The sequence below is a fragment of the Macaca thibetana genome, chromosome 20 (genome assembly GCF_024542745.1).
Source record: "Macaca thibetana thibetana isolate TM-01 chromosome 20, ASM2454274v1, whole genome shotgun sequence".
NCBI lineage: Eukaryota > Metazoa > Chordata > Mammalia > Primates > Cercopithecidae > Macaca > Macaca thibetana.
This window is the reverse complement of record NC_065597.1, coordinates 72,672,267-72,698,471: the sequence shown is the minus strand read 5'-3', so window position 1 is coordinate 72,698,471 and position 26,205 is coordinate 72,672,267. Positions and strand designations below refer to the sequence as shown.

Below are 26,205 nucleotides of genomic sequence, written 5' to 3'. Positions count from 1 at the left end.
CTCATTATAGCCCTCTCCAGACCCCCAGCCTAGCTGCGCTGCCTGGCTTGGCAGGCTGGACTCCTTAGCCAGAGGTGCCAGGAGGGGCTGGCTGGGCCAGGGACAGGCCAGCAGACAGACAGGGTGTGGGACCTTCTGGACGAGGGTGCAGGGGCTAGGGGCTGAGTCACTGTCATCCCCAGCCAGCCTGGTGGGGTCTGAAGGCTCATTGAGGGGTGGTGCCTGTTGTCCAGACCTCCATGCCCGGCGCCTCCCTTCCAGGCCCCCAGCACGGGGCCCCAGCTCCAAGTCCATCCACCCAGCCCCAGGCATGGAGAGCTGCTCCAAGCCCTCCACGTCCCCTTCTCAGCCTCTCCTGCAGTCCCGCCCCCCAACCCTGATCGGTGGCTCCACTAGTCTGTGATCCAAAGTTAGAGTCGCTGCTGAGGCAGGAGATGAGGCAGAGCTGGAGGGCCTCCAAGGACTCTCAGAGAGGCTGGGCACAGTTGGTCCATCCTCATGTGTCCCTGCCCCTCCTGGAAGGAGGAAAGAGGAGGAAGGGGTGGCTCTGAAGTTTGGGGCTCTGGCCCACTCTGGCAGGCCGAGCCTCCATGAGGACAAAGGACCCCCCGGTGGGGTCTGTGTAGTCTCAGGACTAGACGGGATGACTCCTGGCTTTTGTTGAGACCACCAACCGCCTGTCAGACAGGGTCTGAGATGCTGTCACCTCCACCCCTGCTGTCTGCAACACTCCAAAGCCCTGGTTCCTGCCCTCTCCCCAGCTGTGTTTGGGCTGGGCCTAGGGTGCCTGCCTGCCCCTTGCTGGGGGGACATCTGAGCCCTCTGGGCCTGGAGCCAGGGCCTGAGTCGCTGACAGGGGTGGAGAAGTCTAGGGGGCCTGTCCTGCTGTCAGCGCCCATGATGGATGAGGAGCCAGAGCTAGACTTCTGCCACAGGGAGAGGTGGGGGGCTGACCCCCCAGGGTCTGCAGGCAGAGCCTCTGCCTCTCGCAGCTGGGGTGCCTGGGTGAGGGTCCCCACCCAGCCAGGGGTGTTTAAAGGCCCAAAGGTTGTGGGCACTCCCACTCTGCCTAGAGTCATGGGTGCCTGGGCCTTCCCTGCAGCCCTTTTCCTTCTCTGCCTGACTTCTAAGAGCCTGCAAGGTGGTGAGGGCAGCTCGGGGCTAGGGGTTGTAGAGTGGGCATCTGTGACTGGGGCTAGGGGTCCAGGTGGGGCCCTGGCCGGATACTGGGGTTCTGGAGACAAGGAGGGCTGGGGTGTGGGAAGCCTGGTCTGGGCAGAGAATTCAGACAGTGAGGGTTTCTCGGGGCTGGAGGTTAGATGCCTGGGCCCTTCCCCATCTCAGCCTCTGGGGCCCCCAGCCTTGAGTCAGCACCACTTTGCTCCCCCAGGGCTGCCCCCGCTGCCTCCTGGCCTGGGGAAAGGTAGTGGCCCCTCTGGCACTGCGGTCAGGGAAGAGTCTCCCATCTCTCCCGCCCTGGGGTGCGTGGGAGCTCTCTGGGACTCCCGATGCGGGGCCCAGGAGAGCTCAGGGCCCTTGCTGTCTTCCAGGCAAGGAGTCTCATCAAGTATCCACTCGGTGGGGAGCACAGACACCCTGCGCTCTGGGAAGAGTCCACCAGGCAGAACATACAGCCCTGAGGAGGGGCCTGGGCTGCTTGAGAAGGGTGGGCAGGTGTGACAGCAGGGGCGGACCTCACAGCAGCCCAAAGGAGCCTGGAGGGGGAGAAGAGGGAGTGGACAAGAAGAGCAGAGTCTGCTGAGGGGCAGGAGGCGAGTGTCATGGAAGGGTCTTTACTTCAGGGACCTGGGGGGTCCTAAAGGTAGGAGGAGGGGCTCCCCCCAAGTCCTGATGCATCTGAGCTTCAGGAGAGAAAGATTGGGGGGCGGAGGCAGTGAGAGGCGGAGGAGGAGATTTCCAGGAAGGGAGGGGAGCCTAGTACTGAGAATGGATGGGAGAGGAGAGGAAGAGGGCGGAGTGGGATCTGCCCCACAACCCCCCAGAGCCCCAGCTCAGACACCTTCCTCCAGGTCCAGGGACCCTCTAGCCTCCACTGCCCTGGCCCCAGACTACTTACCTGCTTTGCCCTCTACCCTCCTGTGACAGCAGGGAGACTGAGACCTGGAGAAGGGGGTGGCATCTAGATTTGGGCCCCTTTGCCCCCATAAGTTCCCCTGCTTCTCCCTGAACCCCACAAGCTTAGAGAGCCCAAATGACTACCGATCCGTTAAAAGCTGGTGGCGGGGTGCTCGGGGAGGGTGGCACACCAGTTCCCAGCTGCTCCAGCACCCCAGTTCAACATCTCAGTTTTCCCACAGCCTATGGCCCCCACAGTGGTCTGGGAGCAGGTGAGGCCTGGCATAGGGAAGGGAGGCATCTGAGGGCAGGGTACAGGGCAGGGAGGAGGCAGGGCAGGAGCAGGGAAAGCTGGGTAGGGGGCAGGTAAAGGGGAAAGCAGTCATCTCAGAAATACCAGAAATACGCGGGGACAGAGCTGAGCCCCAGAGTGTTCCTCAGGCACCCTGGCTGGGGAGAGGGGAAGGCAGGCAGGAAGAAATGGAGCAGGGCAGGGAAGAAAGGAAAGAGAGAAGAAAGGAAATAGAGAGGGAAGGAGGGAGGGAAGGCGGCTGAAAGCACCCACCTGTGCCCCACAGCCCTCCACCCTCATGGGAAGGGACTGAGTTCCCACAGGCCCGCTGCTTGGGCAGGTTGTGGGCCAGGTGCGGGGTTCTGGGGAGATCCTGGGAGAAGGGTATCCCTCACCTCCCTGTCTCTCCAGGATCTGAAGGGGGCGTGAACCCACAGAAGCCAGGTGAGCCCTGCCCCGGCCCCAGCTCTTCCTGTCTCCCCCTCTTTCTCTCACACTCCTAACCTCACCTCATCTGTCTCTCCAGGATTCAGGGTCAGGCATGGGCTGGGTACCCAGCCAGGTGCGAGCCGTGGGGTCCCCTCCTTGCCTCCCTCCCAGGCCTCAGAAGGAAGAGGCAGGATTGGAGAGTCATTGTGGTGGGGGGATGCACAGGGAGCCTCTCAGGTTTGCTGGTGTCTGGCTTAGTCCAAGGAGGGGTCCAAGAGTCTTGTACCCCCACCTCAGCTGGGACCCCAAACCTTCTCAACTCACCTCTCTCTCTCCCACCAGCCCTTCCACTCAGATTGGCTATGGAGCAGGTAGAGGTGGGAGTGGGGGAGCTGGAAGCCAGGATTCTAGGGGTATCCCTGGGATGGAGATTCCTGAGCCCCTCATCTGATCCCCCTCTTTCCCAGACACTGAAGGGGGCATGAAACCCCAGAACCTAGGTGAAGCTCGCCCAGCCCCTGCCTGCCTCACTCCTCCTAACTCCCTCCTGCCTTCTCACCCCAGGGTTCAGGACCTTCCCAGGTGCTGCAGCCCAGCCAGGTGAGGCAGGGATGTGGGTATGGAATGGGAGGGGCTTGGGGGTGCCTAATCTTTGCCTGATACTGTGGGGGAGGGAATGCAACCAGATCAGCATTTCCAGGTTCCTCTCCAGGCTCCCCCAGGCCTCAGAGAGGGCAGAACAGGTGGGTGTCTCACAGGAGGTGGGCAGGAGGGGAACCATGAGGAGTTCTGATGTCTGGCTTTGTAAGGGGACGGGGCACCTGGGCCTCACCCCTGCCTCAGCTCACTATGGCTGTGGAGCAGGGAGCCCGGGGCAGGAAGGCAGGGCCCCTTCATCTGCCCATCTCTCTTCCCAGGCTTTGGAGGGGCTGTGAAACCCCAGAAGCCAGAGGCGAGCCCACCCCACACCTGTCCCAGTGTCCACTTCCCGCCCTCTGTCTCTGTCTCTGCTCGACGCCCCATTCCCCCCTCCTCATGTTCCTCTGGCTCTGTCTCCCCAGGATATGGAAACGGGCTGGGAGCAGGGGCCTTCCCAGTGGCCGGAGCCCAGCCAGGTGAGGACACGTGGGACAGGACCTGGGCTTCCAGGAGGGAGGGGGAAGGGGTAGAGCAGAGTCAGGGAACCAGGAGCTGGGAGAGCTGGGCTCTGGAGGGAGGGCAGGGCTCGGCCACTCTGTCCCTTCCCAGGCCTGGGAGTGGGCGTGAAACCTCCGAAGCCAGGTGAGGCAGAGCCCTGTCCCGCCCTGCCTACTTATATCCAGGCGCCTCTGTATCCCCCAAGCCTGCCCACCCCACTGCTCATGGCCCTCACCTCTGTCTCCCCAGGATTGGGGAGCAGAAGTAGTTTGGGCGCTGGCATTCTTCCAGGGGCAGGAACCCCACCAGGTGAGGGTGGCTGGGCAGGGGCCGCAGGGAGGGGCGGGCAGGAGGGTTCAGGGTCCCAACTCTCATTCTTAGGGGAGGAGCTCTTGGGGTCAATGTCAGCCTCTTTCTAGCTCTCCCCACGCCTGGGGGAGAGGGAACCTCAGAAGCGGATGAAGGAAGGACCCCGCCCACATACCACCTCCCTGCTATGCTCACCATCTCTCATCCCTCTCTGTCCCCCTCTCAGTCTGTGTTATCCTCCCCAGGCGCTGGTCCCTCTCTGGCCTGCCAATGCCATTCCTGGGGTGGGGACTCCTGTGGAGGTCTCTGAGTTGCTCCCTGGGCATGCGCCCTTAGAGAACTGTCAGATCATGGGGCACAGCGGCCCTGGGGTGGTGTTCGGACCCGCACTACACATGGCCTAGCTCCAGCCTCTGCCTCCCTCGCCCCACAGGCCCAAAACCAGGTCAGGGAGAGTAGGGTGGAGCTGAGGGCCTGGGCTTGCGTCTGGGGGCTCCAGGGAGGAGCAGGCTCCTTTACCTGGTCTCTCTCTCTCTATTCCTGATGTGGGGTGGGGGGTGAAACCTCCGAAGCCAGGTGTGCCTCTCCTTTCCTGTGTCCCTGTCCTCCACTCCCCGCACACACACATCCAGCCCCAGCCTCTGCTTCCTCCTTCCCCTTGGTCTCCCAGGATCTGGTGATGGGAACAGGATGGGAGCTGGGGCCTTCCCAGGAGCTGGAGCCCAGACAAGTGAGGGCACCTGGACCACACTGGGATTCTAGGAGGCACAGGGAAGAGCCAGGGGATGTCAGAGGTCCAGAGGGCAGAAAGCTTATTTCTGGGGGAGGACAGGGGATGGGTGGGGTCCGTGAGCCCCTGCTCTTCCCTCCCCTATCTTGACTGTTTCCCCTGAATCTACGGCCTTGTCCCACCCTCAAGGCCTCCCCATATCCACCCCTCACACCCTGCTTTTCCTCCCAGGATACGGCAATGGAAACAGACCGGGAACCCAGCCAGGTCAGGGCCGAAGGGGCTGGGGTGGCTAGGAGGGAGAGGTCAGGGGCCCGGGGCCACACTCTGGGTACCAACGGATGGGCTCTTGGGGTTCATTCATTCACCCAGTCTCCCCTGAGCACCTGCCCCAAGTCAGGCCTCGGCTGGGCATGGAGGACACCCGAGCTGGTCAAGCGTGGCCACGGTCTGGACTCCTAGGTCAAGAGCCAAATCCAGCTTCAACTGCGGTCGGGCCTGGGAGGGAGTTCACAGAGACGGAAAGGGAGAGGGCAGGGGTCACACGAGACAGGAAGGGAGAGGGCAGGGGTCCTGCGAGACAGAAAGCGGGAGGGCAGGGCTCTAGGCCCTAGCTCATTCCCACTGCACCACCATCCACACTCCTCTGTCTGCCCCTCAAATAGGTCCTGCCACTCAAAATGGCTTTGGACCAGGTAAAGAGGGTGGGGACGGAAGCGGGGAATCTGGGGCTGAGATTCTGGGCACAGGTCCAGAGGAAAGGATCCCTCACCCTCTCATCTTTCCCCCAGGCTTTGGAGGGAGTGGAAAACTCCAGAAGCCAGGTGAGCCCCACCCTGTTCCTGTCTCGCTGCCCATTTCCTATGCATCTGCCACTGCTTCCCTAGAGTCCCGGATCTCCCCATTCTCTTTGGCTCTTTCCCGTGGGATTTGGGAATGGGAATGGGCGGGGAGCCGGGGCCTTCCTGGGAGCTGGAACCCAGGCAGGTGAGGCCCTGGAGTTCTGGGAGCATGGAGGTCTTAGGAGTTGGGGGTTACTGATATGGGGGCCTGTCCCTGGTCCTGAGCAGAGAGGAAAGGCTGGGTGGACTAACAGAAAGTCCTTCCCCTTCTCTTCCCAGGCCTGGCAGGGGAACTAAAGCCTCAGAGAGCAGGCGAGCCCCAACCTCTAGCCTCCCAACTTGGTCTCACACAACAAACCTCATTCGGCAAACCAATCCAGGCCTGGAGCGGTGGCTAACACGTGTAATCCCAACAGTTCGGGAGGCGGAGTTAGGTGGATCACTTGAGCCCAAGAGTTCAAGACCACCCTGGGCAACATTCCCAAGCTGGTCTTGAACTCTTGGGCTCAAGCAATCCACCTACAAAAAAAAAAAAAAAAAAAAAAAAAAAAAAAAAAAAAAAAAAAACCTAGCCAGTTGTGGTGGCATGTGCCTGTGGTCCCAGCTACTCTGGAGGCTGAGAGGGGAGGATCACTTGAGCCCAGGAGGTCGAGATAGTAGTGAGCGGAGATTTCACCACTGTACTCCAGCATGGGTGACAAAGGGAGACCCTGTTTAAAAAACAAACAAATAATCTGTGAACCATGCCTGTTCTGAGCCAAGCAGGTGCTGGGGACAGGCCCTCCCCAACTAGGGCCACGCTGGGGCGTACAGTATGAGCTGAGGCTGCCCCAGAGCTGGGCCCTGGGCATTCTGGGTAGGAGGCAGTGGAGGCCAGGGAGGAGAGGAGAGAGTGGCCCAAGCCGCTGAGAAATTGGACCAAAAACAGAGTTTTGAACAAAGAAGGTACCGGCTCCAGCAAGAACTCAGACCTAGCCGGGCACGGTGGCTCATGCCTGTAATCCCAGCATTTTGGGAGGCGAGGTGGGTGGATCACTTGAGGTCAGGAGTTCGAGACCAGTCTGGCCAACATGGTGAAACTCCGTCTCTACTAAAAATACTAAAAATCGGCCGGGCGTGGTGGCGGGCGCCTGTAATCCCAGCTACTCAGGAGGCTAAGACAGGAGAATTGCTTGAACCCGGGAGGCGGAGGTTGCAGCAGTGAGCCAAGATCACGCCATTGCCCTCCAGCCTGGGCAACAAGAGCGAGACTCCATCTCAAGAGAAAAAAAAAAAAAGTCAGACTCAAGATGTGGCAGGAGCTGGAGCTTGACAGTTGGAGGCTGCTGAGGAAAGGAACCCATCTTTCTGGCTGGTTGAAGTTGGAAGTGGGGACACCCCTGCCTGAGGTGGCTGGAGATGGCATCCAGGGCTCCGAAGGGCCTTAACCCTTTCTCTCCTCCACAGGCCCCACTGCTCAAAATGGCTATGAACCAGGTAGGGGCGGGGCTTGGGTTTGGGGAGACCCACAGCTAGGGCCCCAGGTTCCTTAGCTGCTCCCTGTCTCTCCACCAGGCTATGGGGGGGCCATGAAATCCCAGAAGCCAGGTGAGCCCTGCTCCGGCTTGTCCCTCTGCCTCCCCAAACCCTGAGCTCTCTCCTCTTATTCATACCCCGTCTTGATCTATTCCCCCAGGATTCCAGTACAGGATTGGGCTGGGAGCCCAGCCAGGTGAAGGGGGTAGAGTCTGGGGTTCCGGGGTCCGCATCTGGGCGGCCTCTTCCTCCCAGAGGTGGGATTGGTGAATGATGGGGAGGGGTGACGGGGCGTCTCCAACCCTGGCTTCTGGCTTGGCCCTGAAGGGGAACCATAGGCACTGTATCCCCAGCTTAGCTCAGCCCTCCCTCCCCAATAAGCCCCCCACCTCAGAATGGCCCTGGAGCAGTTCCTGAGGGGATGGGAGGAGCTGGGGTCCGGATGCTGAGGTTCTAAGGTGGATCTGAGTTGGGGGCTCCTGGGTACCTCATCTGCTCCCCATTTTCCCGAAGGCTTTAGAGGGGGCATGAAGGCACAGGAGCCAGGTGAGCCTGACTCTCCCCGGGCTTCTGTCTCCCCAATGTTCAGAGCCCCCTTCCCGCTCTCATCCCCACCTCCATCTGTCCCCCAGGATTAGGGAATGGGAATGGGTTGGGCGCTCAGCCAGGTGAAAGAGGTGGGGTCTGGGGGTCTACCCCTGGGGCGTCCTCTCCCTGCCTCCTTTCCCAGTCTCATGGAGGGCTGAGCTGGTGAATACCTGAAGGGATGCTGGGAGGAAGCCTCCAGTATTCCCTCACCTCCACCTCAACCAAACCCCAAATCATCACCCCACCCTCCTCTCCCCATAGTCTTGACAGCCCAGAATGGATTTGGATTTGGAGCAGGTAAGAGCAGGGGTGGGGAGGGGCTGGGGGAGAACGTGGGTGGGGCCCCTGAGTCACTCACCAACCCCCCATATCTCCTCCAGGCCTTGGAGGGAGTGTGAAGCCTCTGAAGCCAGGTGAGCCCCACCCTGGTCTGCCTCTCCATGCACGCACCCCTGAAGCCATAAGCATCCGGTTCATGCTCCCTCTCCCTCTCCAGGATATGGGAAGAGGCTGGGAGCAGGGGCCTTCCCTGAGGCTGGAACCCAGCCAGGTGAGGACACCTGGAATAGGAGCTCAGGCTTTTTATTTATTGATTTTTTGAGACGGAGTCTCGCTCTGTCGCCCAGGCCTGGGTTCAAACAATTCTCCTGCCTCACCCTCCCGAGTAGCTGGGATTACAGACATCCACCACCACACCTGGCTAATTTTTGTATTTTTAGTAGAGACAGGGTTTCACCATTTTGGTCAGGCTGGTCTCGAACTCCTGACCTCAGATGATCCACCCGCCTTGGCCTCCCAAGTGCTGGGATGACAGGTGTGAGCCATGGCGCCGGACTGAGCCCAGGCTTCTTAGAAGGAAGGGGGAAGACAGAGAGCGGGCCAGGGGGCCAGGAGGGCAGAGTGTGGGTCTGAACCCTGAGGAATTAAGTGCCACTGTCTGGCCCAGTGTGGCTCTGTCTCCGGAGTGAAGCCTCAGAAGCCAGGCTGGGGAGGGCCCTGGCCCCCCGCCCTGTCTCTAGAGCTGCCCACAGCCGACTGAGCTGCCTCCTCCTGATGCCCCCTCTGAATGCCGCTGTCTCACACCCACCCCATCCCTCCCCCCAGGATATGGCCACAGAAATGGACCGGGAGTCCAGTCAGGTGAGGGTAGCTAGGCCTGGCTCGCAAGGCGTCAGGAGGTGGGCAGGCAGAGAGAAGCTGGGGCCACAGGGACAGAGGGCTGGTGTCTGAGGATCAGTAGCACTGGCTGGAGTTGATGTCAGTGTCTCTGTCTCTCCTAGGCCTAGGAGCAGGGATGAAGCCTCAGATGCCAGGTGAGGGGACTGCCTGCGTCTGTGGCCCCACCTCCCCTAGATCCTGGCGCTCTAGTTGGTTCCGCGTGGGACTCCCAGGGGAGGGGTGACCCCTGCCTCATGAGTGAGGGGAGGTCTGTAGGAGCACCGAGGACCGAGGGGAGAGTAGGTGGAGGAGAGACTGAGAGCCCCCTTCCTGGGCCCTGCCTCCCTGTCCCCCACTGGCCCAGCCTTACCACTCTTCCTTTTTTGCCCCACAGGCCTGGGAGCTCCAAATGGCTATGGACCAGGTAGAGGCGGGGCTGGGGTTCCAGGAGGTCCGGAGCGGAGGCCTTGGGTCCCTCACTTGCTCCCTGTCTCTCCACCAGGCTATTCAGGGGTTGTGAAGGCCCAGAAGCCAGGTGAGCCCTGCCCAGCCTGTCCCTCTGCCTCCCCCAAACCCTGAGCTCCCTCCCTCATTCATACCCCATCTCAGTTCCACCGGGATTCAAAAGGGGCCTGGGAGCCCAGCCAGTGAGGGGGTGTCGGGCTGCTGTTCCTGTCTCGCTCCCAGGCCTCCAAGGCAGGTGGGCACCAAAATGAGGGAGGAGAGGCGGCTCCAGGATCCCTGGTTTCTGACTTGGCTCTGAAGAGGGATCCAAAGGCTCTTCGCCCTCTCCTTAGCTAGAATCCCAAACCCCCTGCTCACCCCTCCCTCCCCACAGGCCCCTCAGCCCAGAATGGCTACAGAGCACGTACTGGGGGGCTGGGGTTGCTGGGAGTGCAAAGGAGGAGAGAGGTAGGGGCCTGGGTCTCCCCTGACACTGTTCTGAGGGTTCTCTCGGGGGCTCCTGCAGCCTTAGAGGGGGTGGAGTCTGGAGAGGAGGTGGCACAAGGTGGACGGAGGTGCCGCGAGCTCCAGTTCCTAAACTGAGAGGAAAGGGGGGCCAGGCTCCAGCCCCCTTCTGTACCCCAGCCTCTCCCTGTACCGCCCCCCCAGGCCCTGCAGTTCCCACTGGCCATGAACCAGGTAGGGTAGGTTGGCGTGGGCACCGGGTAGGGGGGCAGATGCTGGGACTGCAAAAGGCCCCTCAGCAAGGGGTGGACCATTGGTCTGTCACCTGCTCGCATCTCTCCAGGCGTTGGAGAGGGCATGAAACTTCAGAAGCCAGGTAAGCCCTTCCCATTCCTCCTCACTCTCCCTGCCTGCAGAAACTGCCTACCCTTCCACTCTTTTCCCCTCCCAAGCCGCACCCTGTCTCCCCAGGGTGCAAGAATGGGCTGGGGCTGGAGCCTTCCTGTGGGAAGGAGCCCAGCCAGGTGAGGGAGGTTGGTGGGAACTGGAGGAGAGGGGAAGGAGGACAGGCTCCAAGGGGCAGAGGTAGGTCTCAGAAGGGGAGGGGTGGGGTCGGCCTGTCCATCATTCTCCATGGGTCTCTGGACTGGGAGGGAGCCAGAAACCTCCAAAGCTGAGTTCCTCTCTGCCCCTCTTCCTGCCTCCTCCAAGGTCCCTCACTCCAAACCCGCCCTCAGGCCCTGCTTTCCCTCCCAGGATACACACCAGGGACCTAGCTGGGGCTCCTGCCAGGTGAAAAGGCGCGGCTAGGGGAATCAGCAGGGGAGAGAGGGGTTCACTACACCCCTGGGGTGGACTGGTGTCTGAACTAGCCTCTTTCTCTCTCTCCCCAGGCCTGCGAGGGACTTTGAAGCCTCAGAAGCCAGGCGAGTGGGGGACCCCTGGCTCTGCCCCACACCTCCTTCTGCCTCTCAGCCCTTCTAGCCCCTGCCCCCAGTGTTGCCACACTCATCTCTGCTTTCCCTCTCCAGGATATGGCCATGAAAATGGGCCCCAGCCAGGTGAGGCCACTGGGACCAGGGTTGGGGGCTCAGGAGGAAGGGAGAGGGAGGCTGCTGAAGGATGGACGGGCTCGTGGACCAACACCAGGAGCCCCATCCCTGACAGATCCCTATGTCCCTCTATGCCCTGCCTGGATTCCCAGGTCCCCCCAGCAGGGTGTGGCCTGAGGGAGCTGGGCTTTTTCCAGCCTGGCTAATGTCCCCCTTAGGTGCTGGGTCTGCCCTAGAAGCCACTAGAGGCCGGTAGCTTGGCCAGGCCAAGGCCTCCTGTGTGGCGTCGGTGAGGACTGGCCTGGAGCATAGCTCCATCCCTCCCTTCCTTCCCATCTTAGGTCCCTGCAATGCGAGGGTCGCTCTGAAGCTCCTTCCCAGGCTTCCCACTCCAGGGATCCCTTCGGACAAAGAGGGTGGCTGGGGCCTGAAATCCCAGCCCCCACCTGCAGTGCAGAATGGCAAGTTCCCAGGTCAGTGTGGAGTGGGGGTGCCTGGGGAGCACTGGGAAGCACCTGGCCGCCATGTCCCACTCTGTCCTCGGACGCCAAGGTTCAGAGAGGGCAGTGACTTGTCACACAGTGATCTGCTGACGAGAAGCCCGAACTCTTTCCCTGGGACCCCATGTATCCCCCAGTATGGGAGCCCTTTCAATCTCTGCCCCATGGCATCCGCAGCCTCTCAAGCCCTGGGCTGGGCTCACTCCTGCCCCTGACTTTCCTCCTAGCACCGATGCCAGCCATCCAGTGGGGACTGCAAACTCAGAAAGCAGGTGTGAGTCTGTCTGCCCCCAGGCCCCACATCCCAGAGGGACAAACTCTCAGCTAGGTCTGTCCTCTATCCCCACCCCATATCAGGGTCACTCCTCCATCACCCTTGTTCCCTAGGCTGCCTCAGCTATTCAGGCACCCTAAGGCCAGGAAGTCCCTCCCCGAGTCTACCCTCTTCTACTCTCTTGCTCCTTTTTTTTTTTTTTTGGAGATAGTCTCGCTCTGTCGCCCAGGCTGGAGTGCAGTGGTGCAATTTTGGCTCACTGCAAAATAAGCCTCCCAAGTAGTTGGCATTACAGGCACGCACTACCATACCTGGCTAATCTTTGTATTTTTTGTAGAGACGGGGTTTTGTCACATTGGCCAGGCTGGTCTCGAACTCCTGGCTTCAAGTGATCAGCCCGCTTCAGCCTCCCAAAGTGCTGGGATTACAGGCGTGAGCCACCACGCCCAGCCTCTTGCTGCTCTCTGTTTCTTCTGGTTCCATTCCCTGTGGACACAAAAAGTCCCTGCTTCCCCTCCAGAGTCCCTAAGGTCCATCTTTGGCCCCCCAGGAGTCAGGGGAGACCTGGATCCTCTGCACTGACCTTCTTTCTCCTCACAGGGCACCAGCCTCCAAATGGCTATGGACCAGGAGCAGAACCGGGTGAGGAGGCCCTTCCTGTAGTTCCTCCCCTCCCTTCCCCTCCTCTTCCCTTCTCTTCCTTCTGGCATCCCAGGAAGGGGGGAGGCCAGGGCAGTGGCTCTCGCTGACCTTCATCTCTGAGTCACAGTTTTCTCTCCCCCAGGTTTTAATGGTGGCCTCCAGCCACAGAAAATTGGTGAGTCCTCCTGGGCTCCCCCATGTCGGGCAGAAGCTGGCATCTCCCTCATGCCTGAGTCAGTCTGTCTGTCCGCATCCCCCGTCTATGAGCTGGTCACCTGGCCCTCCTGATGCTGTCCCTGTTCCACTAGCCTGTCCCTAGCTCCTCTCCAATCTCTGTCCTGCAGGTGTTGGTTATGGGAATGCTGTCCTGGGAGCCAGGGTCTTCCCCGAGGCCCACCCACAGCCAGGTGTCTGGGGAGCAGGGGTGGGGGTAGGAGAGTTGGGCTTAGAGCCCCAGCCTGGCCTCTGACACCCTCTTTCGTCCTCCAGAGTTCCCTGGGGCCAGAGGTTTTAGGAATGGTGAGTCAGACCCAGGGGACAAAGTGCAGTGGGGTTGGGGAGACAACAGCCCAGGGGCTAGGCGGGAATGACCAGAGTCTCTTGCAGGGGATGAGGCAGAAGCTCTGGTGTACCCCAAAGCAGGAGCTCCAGCCCCTGAAGGAAATGGTAAGAAATGAGCCTTCAGGGAGCAGAGCCAAGTCCAACAGGGGCCAGGGGATCCCAGCTCCTGTGGGCAACGGTGCCCATGCCAGCTTTCCTCCCCACAGTGCAGGCCCGGGTGCTGTGGGACTCTCGCTGGCCCACCCTTCAGGCCTGGGGGGCTGGCTTGAAGCCTGGATATCAGGCTGGAGGTGAATATGCTGAGGCCAGGAGCCAGCCAGGTAATGGGATGCCTGGATGAGTGTGTTGGAGCCATTAGAGGTGGCTTCAGGGAACTGGGCCCTGGGCCCAGGTCTACCCACAGCCCCACAGAGATGGAAGGTACAGCCCTCTTGGTGGAGGGGATAGAGTGAGTGGGAAGAGGCCAGGAGGGCATAGGCAGGAAGGAGCAGGAAGGAACGGGGCTGGAGGAGAGGCCAGCAGAGCCCAGGACCCTGAGAGCCAGCCCGGACACTGGACCAAGAAGGGGAGGTGATGGAGCTGGGCCATCAGGGACTCAGTTCTCCACACTCTGTCCCTCTCCCCACGGTCCTCTGAGAAGCTGAGGCAGAGCTGAGCCCTGGGTCCTCCGGAGAGGGGGGGTCTCCCAGAGCCTGGGTTGAAGCTTGGGTGGACGGAAGCTCTCTGGTGACCCAAGTGCCCCTGATCTGTCCGTCTGTGCTGTAGGGGGCCCTGAGGTGAAGAGAGGCAGCAACGGCCAGCTGGGGAATGGCTACGGAGGTGAGAGGGAGGTGCAGTGGCCGAGCCACTGCAAAGGCCCCCCATGGTCACCCCTCCAGCCGCACTGGGGGACACCCAGCCATTGGGAAGGATAGCAGATTCTGCCACCTGTAGGTGGCTGCTGAGTGACTGACCCCAGAAGCTCAGATCCCTGGGAGGGGAGGAGGGGCAAGGCCTCACCAGGGCCCCACCCCTCCCTAGCCTGGCTCTATCTCTTCCCAGGCCACTGCCCTCTGGGGAAATGCTGAGCACTGCAGTGCCCCTGCGGGTCCTGAGGGCCTCTGCCTCACACCTTAGCCTGCCCAGCAATGAAGACAGACCCTCGGGCTTGGAGTCCGGTGCCTCCTGGCCGTCGACCTCCTCCGTGCTAGCACCACAAACACGCTTCCCTGCTTGCCTCTGCGTGCCATGCAAGGGGCTTGCTGACCAGGGTGGGAGTGGCATGGGCCTGCAGCCACTGCCCAGTACCTCATTCATTCATTCGACAAACATCAATGAGGCCATGTGCCCGGGACCATGTTCCCAATAGGAGAAACCATGAGAAGCAAACAGACTCCATCGACGCCTGCCCTCAGGGAGGGCATCACTTGGTCACCGCCTAGTAGGGGAACCACATCCAAGTTAGGGGACTTATGCATGGAAAAGAACACTTCATTCTTTGCGTTTTAATTTATAATTGATTTGTTAAAGTTGTTAGATAAAAATCTCATTTTCCTTAAGCCTTTATAGTGGCCTTCCAGATATGGTATTGACTAATAATTTGGAAAATTATAAAATTCACTTTCACATTTTTTGATGAATGATCATTAGATTATAAATTTCACAGCTTGGCCAGGCATGGTAGGTCACACCTGTAATCCCAGTATTTTGGGAGGTTGAGGTAGGAGGATTGCTTGAGCCTACAATTTTAAGACCAGCCTGGGCAATATAAAAAATAAATAAGTAAATCAAAACAAATATGAATTTCACAATTTGACTTTTCCCTAAATATTTTGCATGCCTTAAATGCATGCCCCATCTCTATAAAAAATAAATAAGTAGGCCGGGCGCGGTGGCTCACGCCTGTAATCCCAGCACTTTGGGAGGCCAAGGTGGGCGGATCACAAGGTCAGGAGATCAAAACCATCCTGGCTAATACGGTGAAATCCCATCTCTACTAAAAATACAAAAAATTAGCCGGGCATGGTGGCGGGCGCCTGTAGTCCCAGCTACTCGGGAGGTTGAGGCAGGGGAATGGCGTGAACCCAGGAGGAGGCGCTTGCAGTGAGCCAAGATAGCGCCACTGCACTCCAGCCTGGGCGACAGCATGAGACTCCATCTCAAAAAATAAATAAATAAATAAATAAATAAATAAATAAATAAATAAATAAAAATATTAATTTCACAGCTCAACTTTTCCCTAAATATTTTGCATGCCTTAAATGCCTGATTAACAAAATACCCTTAGACATCTCAAATAACAATTAGAAACATAATCGACTCGACTCTTGATTCCTTTTTTTTTTTTTTTGAGACAGAGTCTTGCTCTGTCGCCTAGGCTGGAGTGCATTGGCGCAATCTCGGCTCATTGCAAGCTCCGCCTCCCGGGTTCAGGTGATTCTCCTGCCTCAGCCTCCCGAGTAGCTGGGACTACAGGCGTGTGCCACCATGCCCAGCTAATATTTTTTGTATTTTTAGTAGAGATGGGGTTTCACCATGTTAGCCAAGATGGTCTCGATCTCCTGACCTTGTGATCCGCCCGCCTCAGCCTCCCAAAGTGCTGGGATTACAGACGTGAGCCACCGCGCCCCACTGATTCTGTTGATTCTCTTAATGGAGCTGAGCACAAATCCAAAATCAATATCTTCCTAAGCACTGATGGGGCTCTTGGAAATGAATAAATCAGACATTTAGTATATCAGATGACTGAATTCTCTTATTTATTTATTTATTTATTTTGGACACAGGGTCTCACTCTGTGTCCCAGGCTGGAATGCAGTAGTGTGATCATGGCTCACTGCAGTCTCAACCTCCTGGGAGAGTCAAGCACCCTTCCACCTCGGCCTTCCGAGTAACTGGGATCGCCAGCATGTACCACCACACTCAGCTAAATTTTTCTATTTTTAGTAGAGTCGGGATCTCACTATGTTGCCCAGACTGGTCTCAAACTCCTGGGCTCAAGCAATCCTCCTGCCTCGGCTCCCAAAGTGCTGGGATTACAGGTGTGAGCCACCATGGCCGGATGAACTCTTTCAAACATCTTAAAGAGCCAGTTACTAATCCTGGATCAGTGTCAGAGCTACAGGACAGCTTAATTTTTCATCTCATGATTACAAATTTACTCGAACAGTAAATGCAGAGGCAAGGCAAGGTCCAGAGTAGAGGCTGTGCAATTGGAAATCGACCCACAATGGCCAGGCCCGGTGGCTCGCGCCTGTAATCCCAGTATTTTAGGAGGCTGAGGCGGGCGGATCACGAGGTCAGGAGATCGAGACCATCCTGGCTAACACGGTGAAACCTCGTCTCTACTAAAAATACAAAAAATTAGCTGGGTGTGGTGGTGGGTGCCTGTGGTCCCAGCTACTCAGGAGGCTGAGGCAGGAGAATGGTGCTTGCAGTGAGCGGAGATCACTCCACTGCACTCCAGCCTGGGTGACAGAGTGAGACTCTGTATCAAAAAAAAAAAAAAAAAGAAATTGACCCACAATACTGAACTTTGACTCAGAGCCTGGCCAATCCCAGAACCTTTTTTTTTTTTTTTTTTTTTTTTTTTGAGATGGAGTCTCATTCTGTTGCCCAGGCTGGAGTGCAGTGGCGTGATCTCGGCTCACTGCAACCTCTGCCTCTGGGGTTCACGCGATTCTCCTGCTTCAGCCTCCCAAGTAGCTGGGATTACAGGAGCACACCATCACACTCAGCTATTTTTTTTTTTTTTTTTTTAGTACATACAGGGTTTCACTGTGTTGGCCAGACTAGTCTCGAACTCATGATCTGCATGCCTCAGCTTTCCAAAGTGCTGGGATTACAGGTGTTAGCCACTGCGCCAGGCCTTTTTTTTTTTTTTCTGACAGAGTCTTGTTCTGTCACCCAGACTGGAATATAGTGGCGCAATATTGGCTCGCTGCAACCTCTGCCTCCTGGATTCAAGGGATTCTCCCTCCTCAGCCTCCCAAGTAGCTGGGACTACAGGTGCACGCTACCATGCCCGGCTGTGTCCCAGAACTTTTACTTTCTTCTTCTCTTTTCTCTCTTTCTTTCCTCTTTTCTCTCTCTCTCTCTTTCTCTCTTTCTTTTCTTTCTTTCTTTTGAGACAGGGTCTCTTGATCATAGCTCACTACAGTCCCAATCTCCCAGGCAGGCTCAAGTGATCCTCCTGCCTTGGGCCCCTGAGATGCTGGGACCATAAACACATGCCAACAGGCTCAGCTAATTTTTAAAATTTTTAGTAGAGACAAAGTCTCACTATGTTACCCAGGCTGATCTCAAACTCTAGCTTGAGTGATCCTCCCACCCAGACCTCCCAAAGTGCTGGGATTACAGGTGTGAGCCACTGTACCTGGCTAAATCTTTACGCTCTGAGTTGAGCCCTTCCAAATCCAAACCTCTTCTTGCAAGCTGGTTCACTGATGGGATCTGGCATTCCTATCTGGCACCTAGCTCTTCTTTTCTTAGTCCGATTTATGATAATGGTATTTGGGTGTAGACCAAAGACTTATCTCAGTATGCAAAAGGTTTTGGGTTGATCAACATTCAGGAGATTCTGTAAATAGTACTGGAATTCCAGCCTGATTTTTCTTGACTACTTCATCTGATTTGCTCTATTGGAGAATCATAGACTTTTGCTTTTTCACAGAATTACTGATTCTTTAAAAATATTCAGCTGGGCTCAGTGGCTCATGCCTGTAAACCCAGCACTTTGGGAGGCCAAGGCAGGCAGATCACCTCAGGTCAGGAGTTCGAGACCAGCCTGGCCAACATAGAGAAACCCCATCTCTCCTAAAAATACAAAAATTTACCAGGCGTGGCTCACGGTAATCCCAGCACTGGCAAACAAGGTGCGAGACCATGTAGTCTCAAAAAATTAGCTACTCCCAGGGAGGCTGAGGCAGGAGAATGGCGTGAGGAGCCGAGATCAAGAGAACTGCTCAAAAAAAAAACAAAAAAAAAACAAAAATTTACCAGAAATGCCCTCAGGGGGAGGCTGAGGCAGGAGAACTTGAACAGGGGGGGGAGCCAGGGAGCCGAGGTCTCGCCACTGCACTCCAGCCTGGGTGACAGAGGGAGACTCTGTCTCACAAATAAATAAAAAAATAAATAAATAAATAAAAATATTCAAACAATCTTGTCTTTCTCTGCACAGCATGGAGTAAACCACATTCCAAGGTTTTTCTCTTTACTGTAGAATAGGATTAGGAGCCAACATCTGCTCAGTGGCCACTGACCAGACTCTCAGGGCAGTGGATGATATCCCTTAACACCAAGAAACACTGTTGTAATATTGTTTTAATTGTTCTTATAAACGTCTCCACCAGGTGCAGTGGCTGACGCCTGTAATCCCAGCACTTTGGGAGGCTGAGGCAGGAGGATTGCTTGAGCCCAGGAGTCCGAGAGCAGCCTAGGCACCATAGTGAGACTCCCATCTCTTTTTTTTTTTTTTTTTTTTTGAGATGGAGTCTCACTCTGTAGCCTAGGCTGGAGTGGCACAATCTCGGCTCACTGCAACCTCTAATTTTTGTATTTTTAGTAGAGACAAGGGTTCACCATGTTGGTCAGGCTGGTCTTGAACTCCTGACCTCGTGATCTGCCCACCTCAGCCTCCCAAAGTGCTCGTGATCTGCCCGCCTCGGCCTCTCAAAGTGCTGTGATTATAGGCGTGAGCCACCGCGCCTGGTGACTCCTATCTCCCCAAATTAAAAAATTAGCCTGGCAGGGTGGCGCATGCCTGTAGTCTTACTTGGGAGGCTGAGGTGAGAGGATTACTTGAGCCCAGAAAGTCGAGGCTGCAGTGAGCCATGATGGCGATACGCACTCCAGCCTGGGCGAAAAAGCAAGATCCTGTCTCAAAAAGAAAAAGTTTCTATATTCCAATTTTGAATAGATTGACCATTTTATCCTTTTTGTTCTGAGCTACCAGATTCTCACCCATCTATCATTTACAATGGTTCTTAGGAACTTGAACACAAACACTAAGTATATTATCACCAAACTTTGCTTTTGAATTGTGATACCGTTTTATCTTTCTTATAAGATAACTGAATGGAAATCTGTGTACCATGACCCATCCACACAGGATCCTCATACCTGAGTTGCAATGGGTAAATAGCAACGAGAGGACAATCTCACACTCCAAATTGGTGGCGTCGCGGGGCGGGTCGCGGTAGGTCATGCCTGGAATCCCAGCACTTTGGAAGACAGGCCGGCGGATCGCTTGAGCCTTGGAGTTCCAGATCAGCCTGAGCAACATGGTGAGACTCCATCTCTACACAAAATATAATAATTAGGCCGGGCGCGGAGGCTCACGCCTGTAATCCCAACACTTGGAAAGGCCGAGGCGGGTGCATCACCTGAGGACATGAGGTCAGGAGTTCGAGACCAGCCTGGCCAACACGGAGAAACCCCGTCTCTACTAAAAGCACAAAAATTAACCGGGCATGGTGGCGGGCGCCCATAATCCCATCTACTCAGGAGACTGAGGCAGGAGACTCGTTTGAATCCAGGAGGCGGAGGTTGCAGCTGAGATTGCGCCAATGCACTCCAGCCTGGGGGATAGAGCAAGACTCCATCTAAAAACAAAAAAAAAAATTTTTTTTTTAAATTTAAAAAGTATAATAATTAGCCGGTGTGGTGGCGCGCGCCTGTAGTCCCAGCTACTTGGGGAGGCTGAGGCAGGAGAACTGCTTTAGTCCGGGAGGTCGAGGCTTCACTGAGCCGTGACCCCATCACTGCACTTAGCCTGGGCGCCAGAGTGAAACTCAGTCCCCAAAAAAGCCACCTAAAAATCAAACAAAAAAAACAAATCTTTGAGCCGAGGCGCCTCGGGATCGCAGCGAATCTGCAAACCCTCAGGCCAAGTGGGGGCGCTCACTGCGCGTGTGCAGCGCCTGGTCTCCAGGCTAGTTGAGGGCGGGGAGCAGCTGCGACACCTGGGACACAGCAATTGGCTGGGACCAGGAGAGGGCGGGAAGAACTTGGAGGAACGCGCTGATACCTCTGATTGGCTGCCAAGGGTAGCCCTTGCCAGCTGCCGGGACGGAACCGTAGGCCGCGAGCGCACTGGCCCCTGGTTGGTTGGAGCGCGGCGGCGGGCGTCTGCCATTGGCCGGGCCGGTCGGAGCGAGGCGCGTGGCCACCTCCAGAGGTACGAGGTCACGGCGGGCGGCACGCTCGGGAGCCTTGAGGTGGCGGCTGCAGCCAAGCTGGCGGCGCGACTGTCCCGCTCCAGCTCGCACCCGCGGCTCGCCCGCGCCCGCGCCCACTCGCGACTGGGCCGGGCCCGCTCTACGCGGCCGCCAACCCCGCTACCCGCGCCGTCTCTGCCGCACCGCCGTTGCCCGGCCTGCCGCCCGGCCTGAGCCCCGGGCCGTCGCCGCCCTCCATGCTTTCCCTGGCTGAGCTGCCGCCGCTTCCCGCGCTCCCGCTGCGGCCCGAGCCGCTGCTGCCCTGGGGCCCCAGCGCGTACCTGGCGCTACCGGAGCTCCCGCCCGAAGCCTGCGCACCCGCCCCGCCCCCCGCCGCTCTCGCACTGCAGGACCTGCCGCGCCTACCTGCGCCCGCGCCACCGCCCGCGCACCTGCCGCTGCCGCCGCTGCCCGAGGCCGCCGTCGCCGCCGTCCCCGGGCCCGTGGGCGCGCGCGGCCTCCCGCCTCTGGTCTCCGAGCCGCCCCCGCAGCCGCTGCCTCCGCTGCCAGCGCGACCCTCTCCTTTCAGCCTACTGGCGCCCCCCGCGACCCGCGACATGTGGCCGCTGCCCGCCTTCCCTTCGCCCCCGCCGCTGCATTTTTTCCTGTCGCCACCCTTCTGACCCGGCCCCTCCCGCGGCGGGTGAGTAGGCAGCCCCCGACAGGGCCAGTGCCCCTAGCCACCTTCCCCGAGCATGGATTCAGAGGACGGGGGTTAGAGCCCAGTTTGGGGAAGAGAGAAGGGGAATCGGAAGCAGCCCAGTTTTGGTAGAGACAGAAGCGAGACTTTCTCTACCAAATAGAAAATAGACTCGTCCAAAGATTCGGGTCTTTCTTCCATTTTCCCCTCTAGCCCTCCAGCGGGCCTCTTGCTCGGTTATTTGAGAATGTAACCCATCCGCTGAGCTGATAACCTGGTTAGTGATCAGAGCAGCGAGCGGGGCCCACAGCACATGTCCAAGGGCATGGGGATCAAGGGTATAAAAACAAAAGTTGAAAGTGCTTTATGTCCAAATATTTCATTTCTCTTATAAATAAAGGGTCTGGATGCCATGGTTAAGGCCATCCTCAGTGTATGGCTCTTCAAAATTCTGATACTGTCTCAAAAGTCTTTTTTTTTTTGAGACGGAGTTTCGTTCTTGTTGCCCAGGCTGGAGTGCAATGCACTTTCCGCCTCCTGGGTTCGAGCGATTATCCTGCCTCAGCCTCCCGAGTAGCTGAGTTTACAGGCATGCGCCACCACGCCCAGCTAATTTTCTATTTTTAGTAGAGTCGGGTTTCTCCATGTTGGTCAGGCTGGTCTGGAACCCCAGACCTCAGGTGATCCGCCCACCTCGGCCTCCCAAAGTGCTGGGATTACAGGCGTAAACCACCGAGTTCGGCCTCTCAAAAGTCTTCAGAAGTCAAATTTTCAACTTGACAGATCCAGGGGTCGGGCTGGCTGTGCGCACCAGGGAAGCAGCGGTGTGGATCGATACTGGACCCGAGGGTCACATGCAAAGGCTGTGAATCATCCCCACGGGACAGGAGAGCTTCCCCCACCCCCACCCACGCTGGGCCCTGAGAGGAAGCTCCTGTTCTTTCCAGCTTTGCCTGCACCCCACCCGCCAGTTTCTGTGCAGCCTCAACAACTTAATAAAGTTCTCTTTGTTCCCTAGGTGGCCTGAGCTCAGGTAATCAGGCAGAAGTTCTATCTCAGTGGGCTCCGCTCCAGCAGCCCAGGACTGGTATCAGGAAGCCAACCTTGACCCTAGGGGACCTCAGAGAGCCCGAGACCCACCACCAAGAAGGGCAGTGTACTAGTTCTTTGTGACTGCAGTAACAAATTTATACACATTGAGTGACTTCAAACAACAGAAATTTATTCTTTACAGTTCTGGAGGCTAGAAGTCAAAAATCAAGGTGTGGGCAGGACCCTGTTCCCGTCACAGGTGCTAGGGGAGGATGCCTCCTGCCTCTCCCAGCTCCTGCTGGCTCCAGGCCCTCTGTGGCTTGTGGCCGCATCACAGGAGTTCCTGCCTCCGTCTTCACATGGCCGCCTTCCCATGTCTGTCTCCAATCTCCCTCTGTTTTTATCTTGTAAGAGGTTGGATTGTCGTTGAATGTAGGACCTGCCTGAAATCTAGGATAGCCTCATTTTGATATCCTTAGTTTAATTACATGTGCAAAGGCCCTTTTATCAAGTGAGGTCGCATTCACAGATTCCAGGGCTTAGTGGGTGGAGGTATCGTTTTGCCTGCCCCCATCCAATCCGGACAGGTAGTGTCCTCTCCCCTGTGGGGCTGGCCTATCTTTCCAGCTGTCTTCCCAGAAAGTAATTTTTTTTTTTTTTTTTTTTTGAGACGAAATCTTGCTCTGTCCCCCAGGCTGGAGTGCAGTGGCACGATCTCGTCTCACTGCAAACTCCCTCTCCCGGGTTCACGCCATTCTCATGCCTCAACCTCCCGATTAGCTGGGACTATAGGCACTCGCCACCACGCCCGGCTCATTGTTTTGTATTTTTTAAATAGAAAGGGGGTTTCACCGTGTTAGCCAGGATGGTCTAGATCTCTTGACCTCATGATCCACCCGCCTCGGCCTCCCAAAGTGCTGGGATTACAGGTGGCCTCCCAAAATGCTGGGATTACAAGCGTGAGTCACCGCACCCGCCGAACACAATGTGTTTTAAATCTGTCTTGCTGACCTGGAGCCTTGGGTGCCTTTGGGTAGGAGCTGATGGCACTAGTACCTTGATAAAGTTCTTACTGGCACCAGAAGAAAAGAGAATAAAGTGACTCCTTCCTCTTCTCTGACTTATGGCCAGGTGCCCATTCCCATTGGCTTGCCGCTCCCCAGCTCCCCGTACTTTATATTGTTGAGGCCTCCTCTCTCAGCTAAGAAACAGGAAGTACACGGACGGATGTGTATTCTTAAAGACAGCATTAGCCATGGGGCCCCCACCCTCAAAAGGGTGGGAGCCACAACTGCTGCTGGTTGAAACTGACAATTTCTACTGATAATAAAGTTAATTGTTACCCAGTCAATGGAGTCTGCCCAGGTTTACAAGTGAAACCTCCATTATGCTTCTGACAAAATATGCTTGCCTTGAGTCAATACCTACTTCGATCCCCAAGGCACTAGCCCAGGGATGTGCCAGGGTTGAAGCAGAACTGTCCCCTCTCTGCTTTACAGCCAGGAGGCACCTGAGGTTTGGGCAGCTGTGACTTGCCCAGGGATCCCTGGGGTGGGGCCCGCATGGGGTTCTGGGAGTCCAGCCCGCTGCCTCCTGTAAGTGGGGAGCAAAGGGCACGTCCCTTGCCAGGGACGCGGCAGTGAGAGTGAGCCAGCAGGTGGAGGGGGCCTCCTCCATAATCAGATCCAGATGCAGTTCTCTGCAGAGGTTTTCCTGTACTGGGAGCTTCGAATAATTTGGGAAAAGGAGGAACGGGGTGCTGCTTGGGAGGCCCAGAAGGAGAGGCCCTGCCCGGCTGCCTGTTGGGAAAAAGGTTCAGGAGGCTCTCTCAGCCCACCCAGGGGGCTGGCTCCAAAGTCAGGGTCTGGGTTGGTGTCAGGCGTGTCCTGCTCCCTGCTGTGCACTTGGTCAGGTTTGCTCAGCTCCCTGAGCTTGTTCCTGTCGTGAAGGTGGGCAGTGAACCCGTGAGGGTGACGGCCATACCACCGAGATTTAGCTGCACGTTTTGGTCTGGGAGCCAGGGGACCGGCTTCTCTACCTTTAAGATCAGGGTCTCAGCTCCTCCAGGCGCAGTGGGTGACTCTGCCCTTGGGGTTCTTAGTGTGCAGTCCCCAAACCCACCCCCGCACCATTCCTGCCTCATGATAGCTCCTGGTAACTTAGTTCCCTTTCTTGGTCCTTGGGCCCCACTTCCCCCTCTTAGGAGCCGCGGGTTAACCCACTTCGACCCTATCCAAGCTGATCCCTGGTTTCTTCTGCCCACCTGAGTCTCCCTGCCCCTCTTTCCTCCTAGACGGAACAAAAACGTCCATTTTGTCGCTCCAGGAAGGGGCTGCTGGAGGGCGACTTTCCTTTCCTCCCAGGGTAGTACAGTGGGGAAGGTTCCCCTCCCCCACCTCTTTCCCCCGACCTGGCGGATGGGGGAGGGGACTTCACTGGATGTGTTAAAGTGCCATTGAGATGGTAACTACACCAGGGGGCTCCCACTTCTTCATATCAATGGCATTCTGGCCCTTGAAGTCTCGGATTCAGCCCCAACCTTAACCCTTCCGTTCCCAAGATCCAACTGAATCCAGGTGCACGGGGGCCTAGGAGAGGGTCTGGACCTCCCCGACCCAGGCCTAGCGAGGGCTGAGGACAACAGGTGAATTGCTGCCCATGTGTCCTGGGAATCCTCCCACCGTGGGCAGGTCCCCAACCACCCTGTTCCAGCCTCTCCTAGGCTCCGAGATGTTTCCCCACTTTTACTCTCCCCAAGGGGCTTGGAGAGATACTTTGTTTTATCTTAGAGACCTGGAGTGGGAGTCGGGGTGGGAGGAGGCTGAAGCCACACCAGGCCACTGTGAAGGCAAGTCCAGCGGGTTGGTCCCTGAGGTGGGGGTATGTGTGTCCACTGAGCAGCCGCCACACACGCAGCTGGCTAGTCCCTGGAGTGTTGGCTTGCTTTCCTCCTTGCTCCAATCTGGAGATGTTGGGTCAAAGAGGAATTGGGAGTCTTAAAAACCTGGAGTTGGCTGGATGCGGTGGATCACACCTGTAATCCCAGCACTTTGGGAGGCCGAGGCAGGTGGAAGACGAGGTCAGGAGTTCGAGACCAGCCTGGCCAATATGGTGAAACCCCGTATATCTAATAAAAATACAAAAATTAGCTGGACATATTGGTGCATGCCTGTAGTTCTAGCTACTCGGGAGGCTGAGGCAGGAGAATCGTTTGAACCCAGGAGGTGGAGGTTGCGAGGTTGCAGTGAGCCAAGATCACGCCACTGCACTCCAGCCTGGGCGTTAGAGCGAGATTCCGTCTCAAAAAACAAAATTTAAAAAACCTGGGGTCGCTGAGCAAGTGTGGCGGCGCTTGCCTGTAATCCTAGCACTTCGGGAGGCTGAGGCGGGCGGATCACCTGAGGTCAGGAGTTCAAGACCAGCCTAAAATGGTGAAACCCTGTCTCTACTAAATTAAAAAAAAAAAAATAACTGACTGTGGTGGCACATGCTTGTAATCTCAGCTACTTGGGAAGCTGAGGCAGGAGAATAGCTTGAACCCGGGAGACAGAGGTTGGAGCTGAGATTGTGCCATTGCACTCCAGCCTGGTCAACAAAAGCGAAACTCACGTCTCAAAAAACAAAAACAAAAAAACCCTGGGGTCCTCTTATGCCCTTTCCAGGCACAATGCTCACCGGATGTGTGCAGCCCGCCACTGGGCTACAACATAAGGGTTTAGAGCTGCCTGTGGAACCGCAGGCCCGATGGCAAGTGGACCAGCTGTCCCGGTTTCCCTGGGATGCAGGACCCAATATTCAAACTGGGAATGTCCCTCGAAAAAGTGGGATGAGCCGATCACCTTAGGCCCTAGGAAGAGGAGGATTGGTTCTGGCCCGGGGAAGAGAATAGCCCCTAGGATGGGGCTGCAGGGTGGGGGGCCTTCCAGAGAGCCAGGCTTGCTGCTGCCTCCTGACAGCTGCCCAAACCTGTGCGACTGGATTCCTGGAGGCCCCTGGAAGGCTGCGAGGGAGCCCACTGACCGGCTTGTCTCCGTCTGCAATTCTTCGCTTTCCCCACCCCCACCCTGTGAAATCCAAGCCCCGGGGGCTGGGTGAGCTAGACAAACCCACCACAAGATTCCCTGAGTCCATCGACAGCCATTTTCCAGCCCCTGTCATCACCCCCCATTCTCCAGACTCTGTGGGGCCACCAGGTCAGCCCCTCATACCGGAAGAGCCCCCCTCAGTGGAAAGGGGTGGTGAAGAGGAGGTGAGGCTTCTGTTTACCTTACAGACCAGCTGATTGGCGCTGGCCTCAGTCTCTGTGTTTGCAGAGGAGGATCT

At 57.1% G+C, this 26,205-nt stretch overlaps 1 protein-coding gene and 1 long non-coding RNA gene across 7 annotated transcripts; both read left to right on the top strand.

Annotated features, from left to right (window-relative positions):
* Positions 1 to 1,077: 1,077 nt before the first annotated feature.
* On the top strand, positions 1,078 to 14,081 carry GREP1 (glycine rich extracellular protein 1). 6 transcript variants are annotated; one of them, XM_050774465.1, is made up of 33 exons: positions 1,078 to 1,141; positions 1,391 to 1,423; positions 2,319 to 2,348; positions 2,780 to 2,812; positions 2,895 to 2,930; positions 3,362 to 3,397; positions 3,859 to 3,912; positions 4,184 to 4,243; positions 5,205 to 5,240; positions 5,639 to 5,668; positions 5,765 to 5,797; positions 7,262 to 7,291; positions 7,370 to 7,402; positions 7,491 to 7,526; positions 7,844 to 7,876; positions 8,180 to 8,215; positions 8,299 to 8,331; positions 8,415 to 8,468; positions 9,023 to 9,058; positions 9,199 to 9,231; positions 9,471 to 9,611; positions 10,329 to 10,361; positions 10,879 to 10,911; positions 11,017 to 11,046; positions 11,379 to 11,510; positions 12,412 to 12,453; positions 12,596 to 12,628; positions 12,798 to 12,862; positions 12,945 to 12,972; positions 13,060 to 13,119; positions 13,221 to 13,334; positions 13,780 to 13,833; positions 14,056 to 14,081. In XM_050774465.1, the coding sequence occupies exons 1-33, from the start codon at positions 1,078 to 1,080 to the stop codon at positions 14,079 to 14,081; spliced, it is 1,560 nt and encodes a 519-aa protein (XP_050630422.1). The 6 variants fall into 6 exon arrangements, with proteins under 6 accessions (XP_050630422.1, XP_050630423.1, XP_050630424.1 ...); XM_050774466.1 differs by lacking the exons at positions 12,798 to 12,862; positions 12,945 to 12,972; positions 13,060 to 13,119 and adding an exon at positions 7,963 to 7,998; XM_050774467.1 differs by lacking the exons at positions 8,415 to 8,468; positions 12,798 to 12,862; positions 12,945 to 12,972; positions 13,060 to 13,119 and having other exon boundaries at positions 9,579 to 9,611.
* Positions 14,082 to 20,623: 6,542 nt separating this feature from the next.
* LOC126944805 (uncharacterized) lies at positions 20,624 to 23,228 on the top strand. Its single transcript, XR_007722189.1, has 2 exons — positions 20,624 to 20,853; positions 21,869 to 23,228. It is a non-coding gene; the product is annotated as an uncharacterized LOC126944805 (long non-coding RNA).
* Positions 23,229 to 26,205: the final 2,977 nt, after the last annotated feature.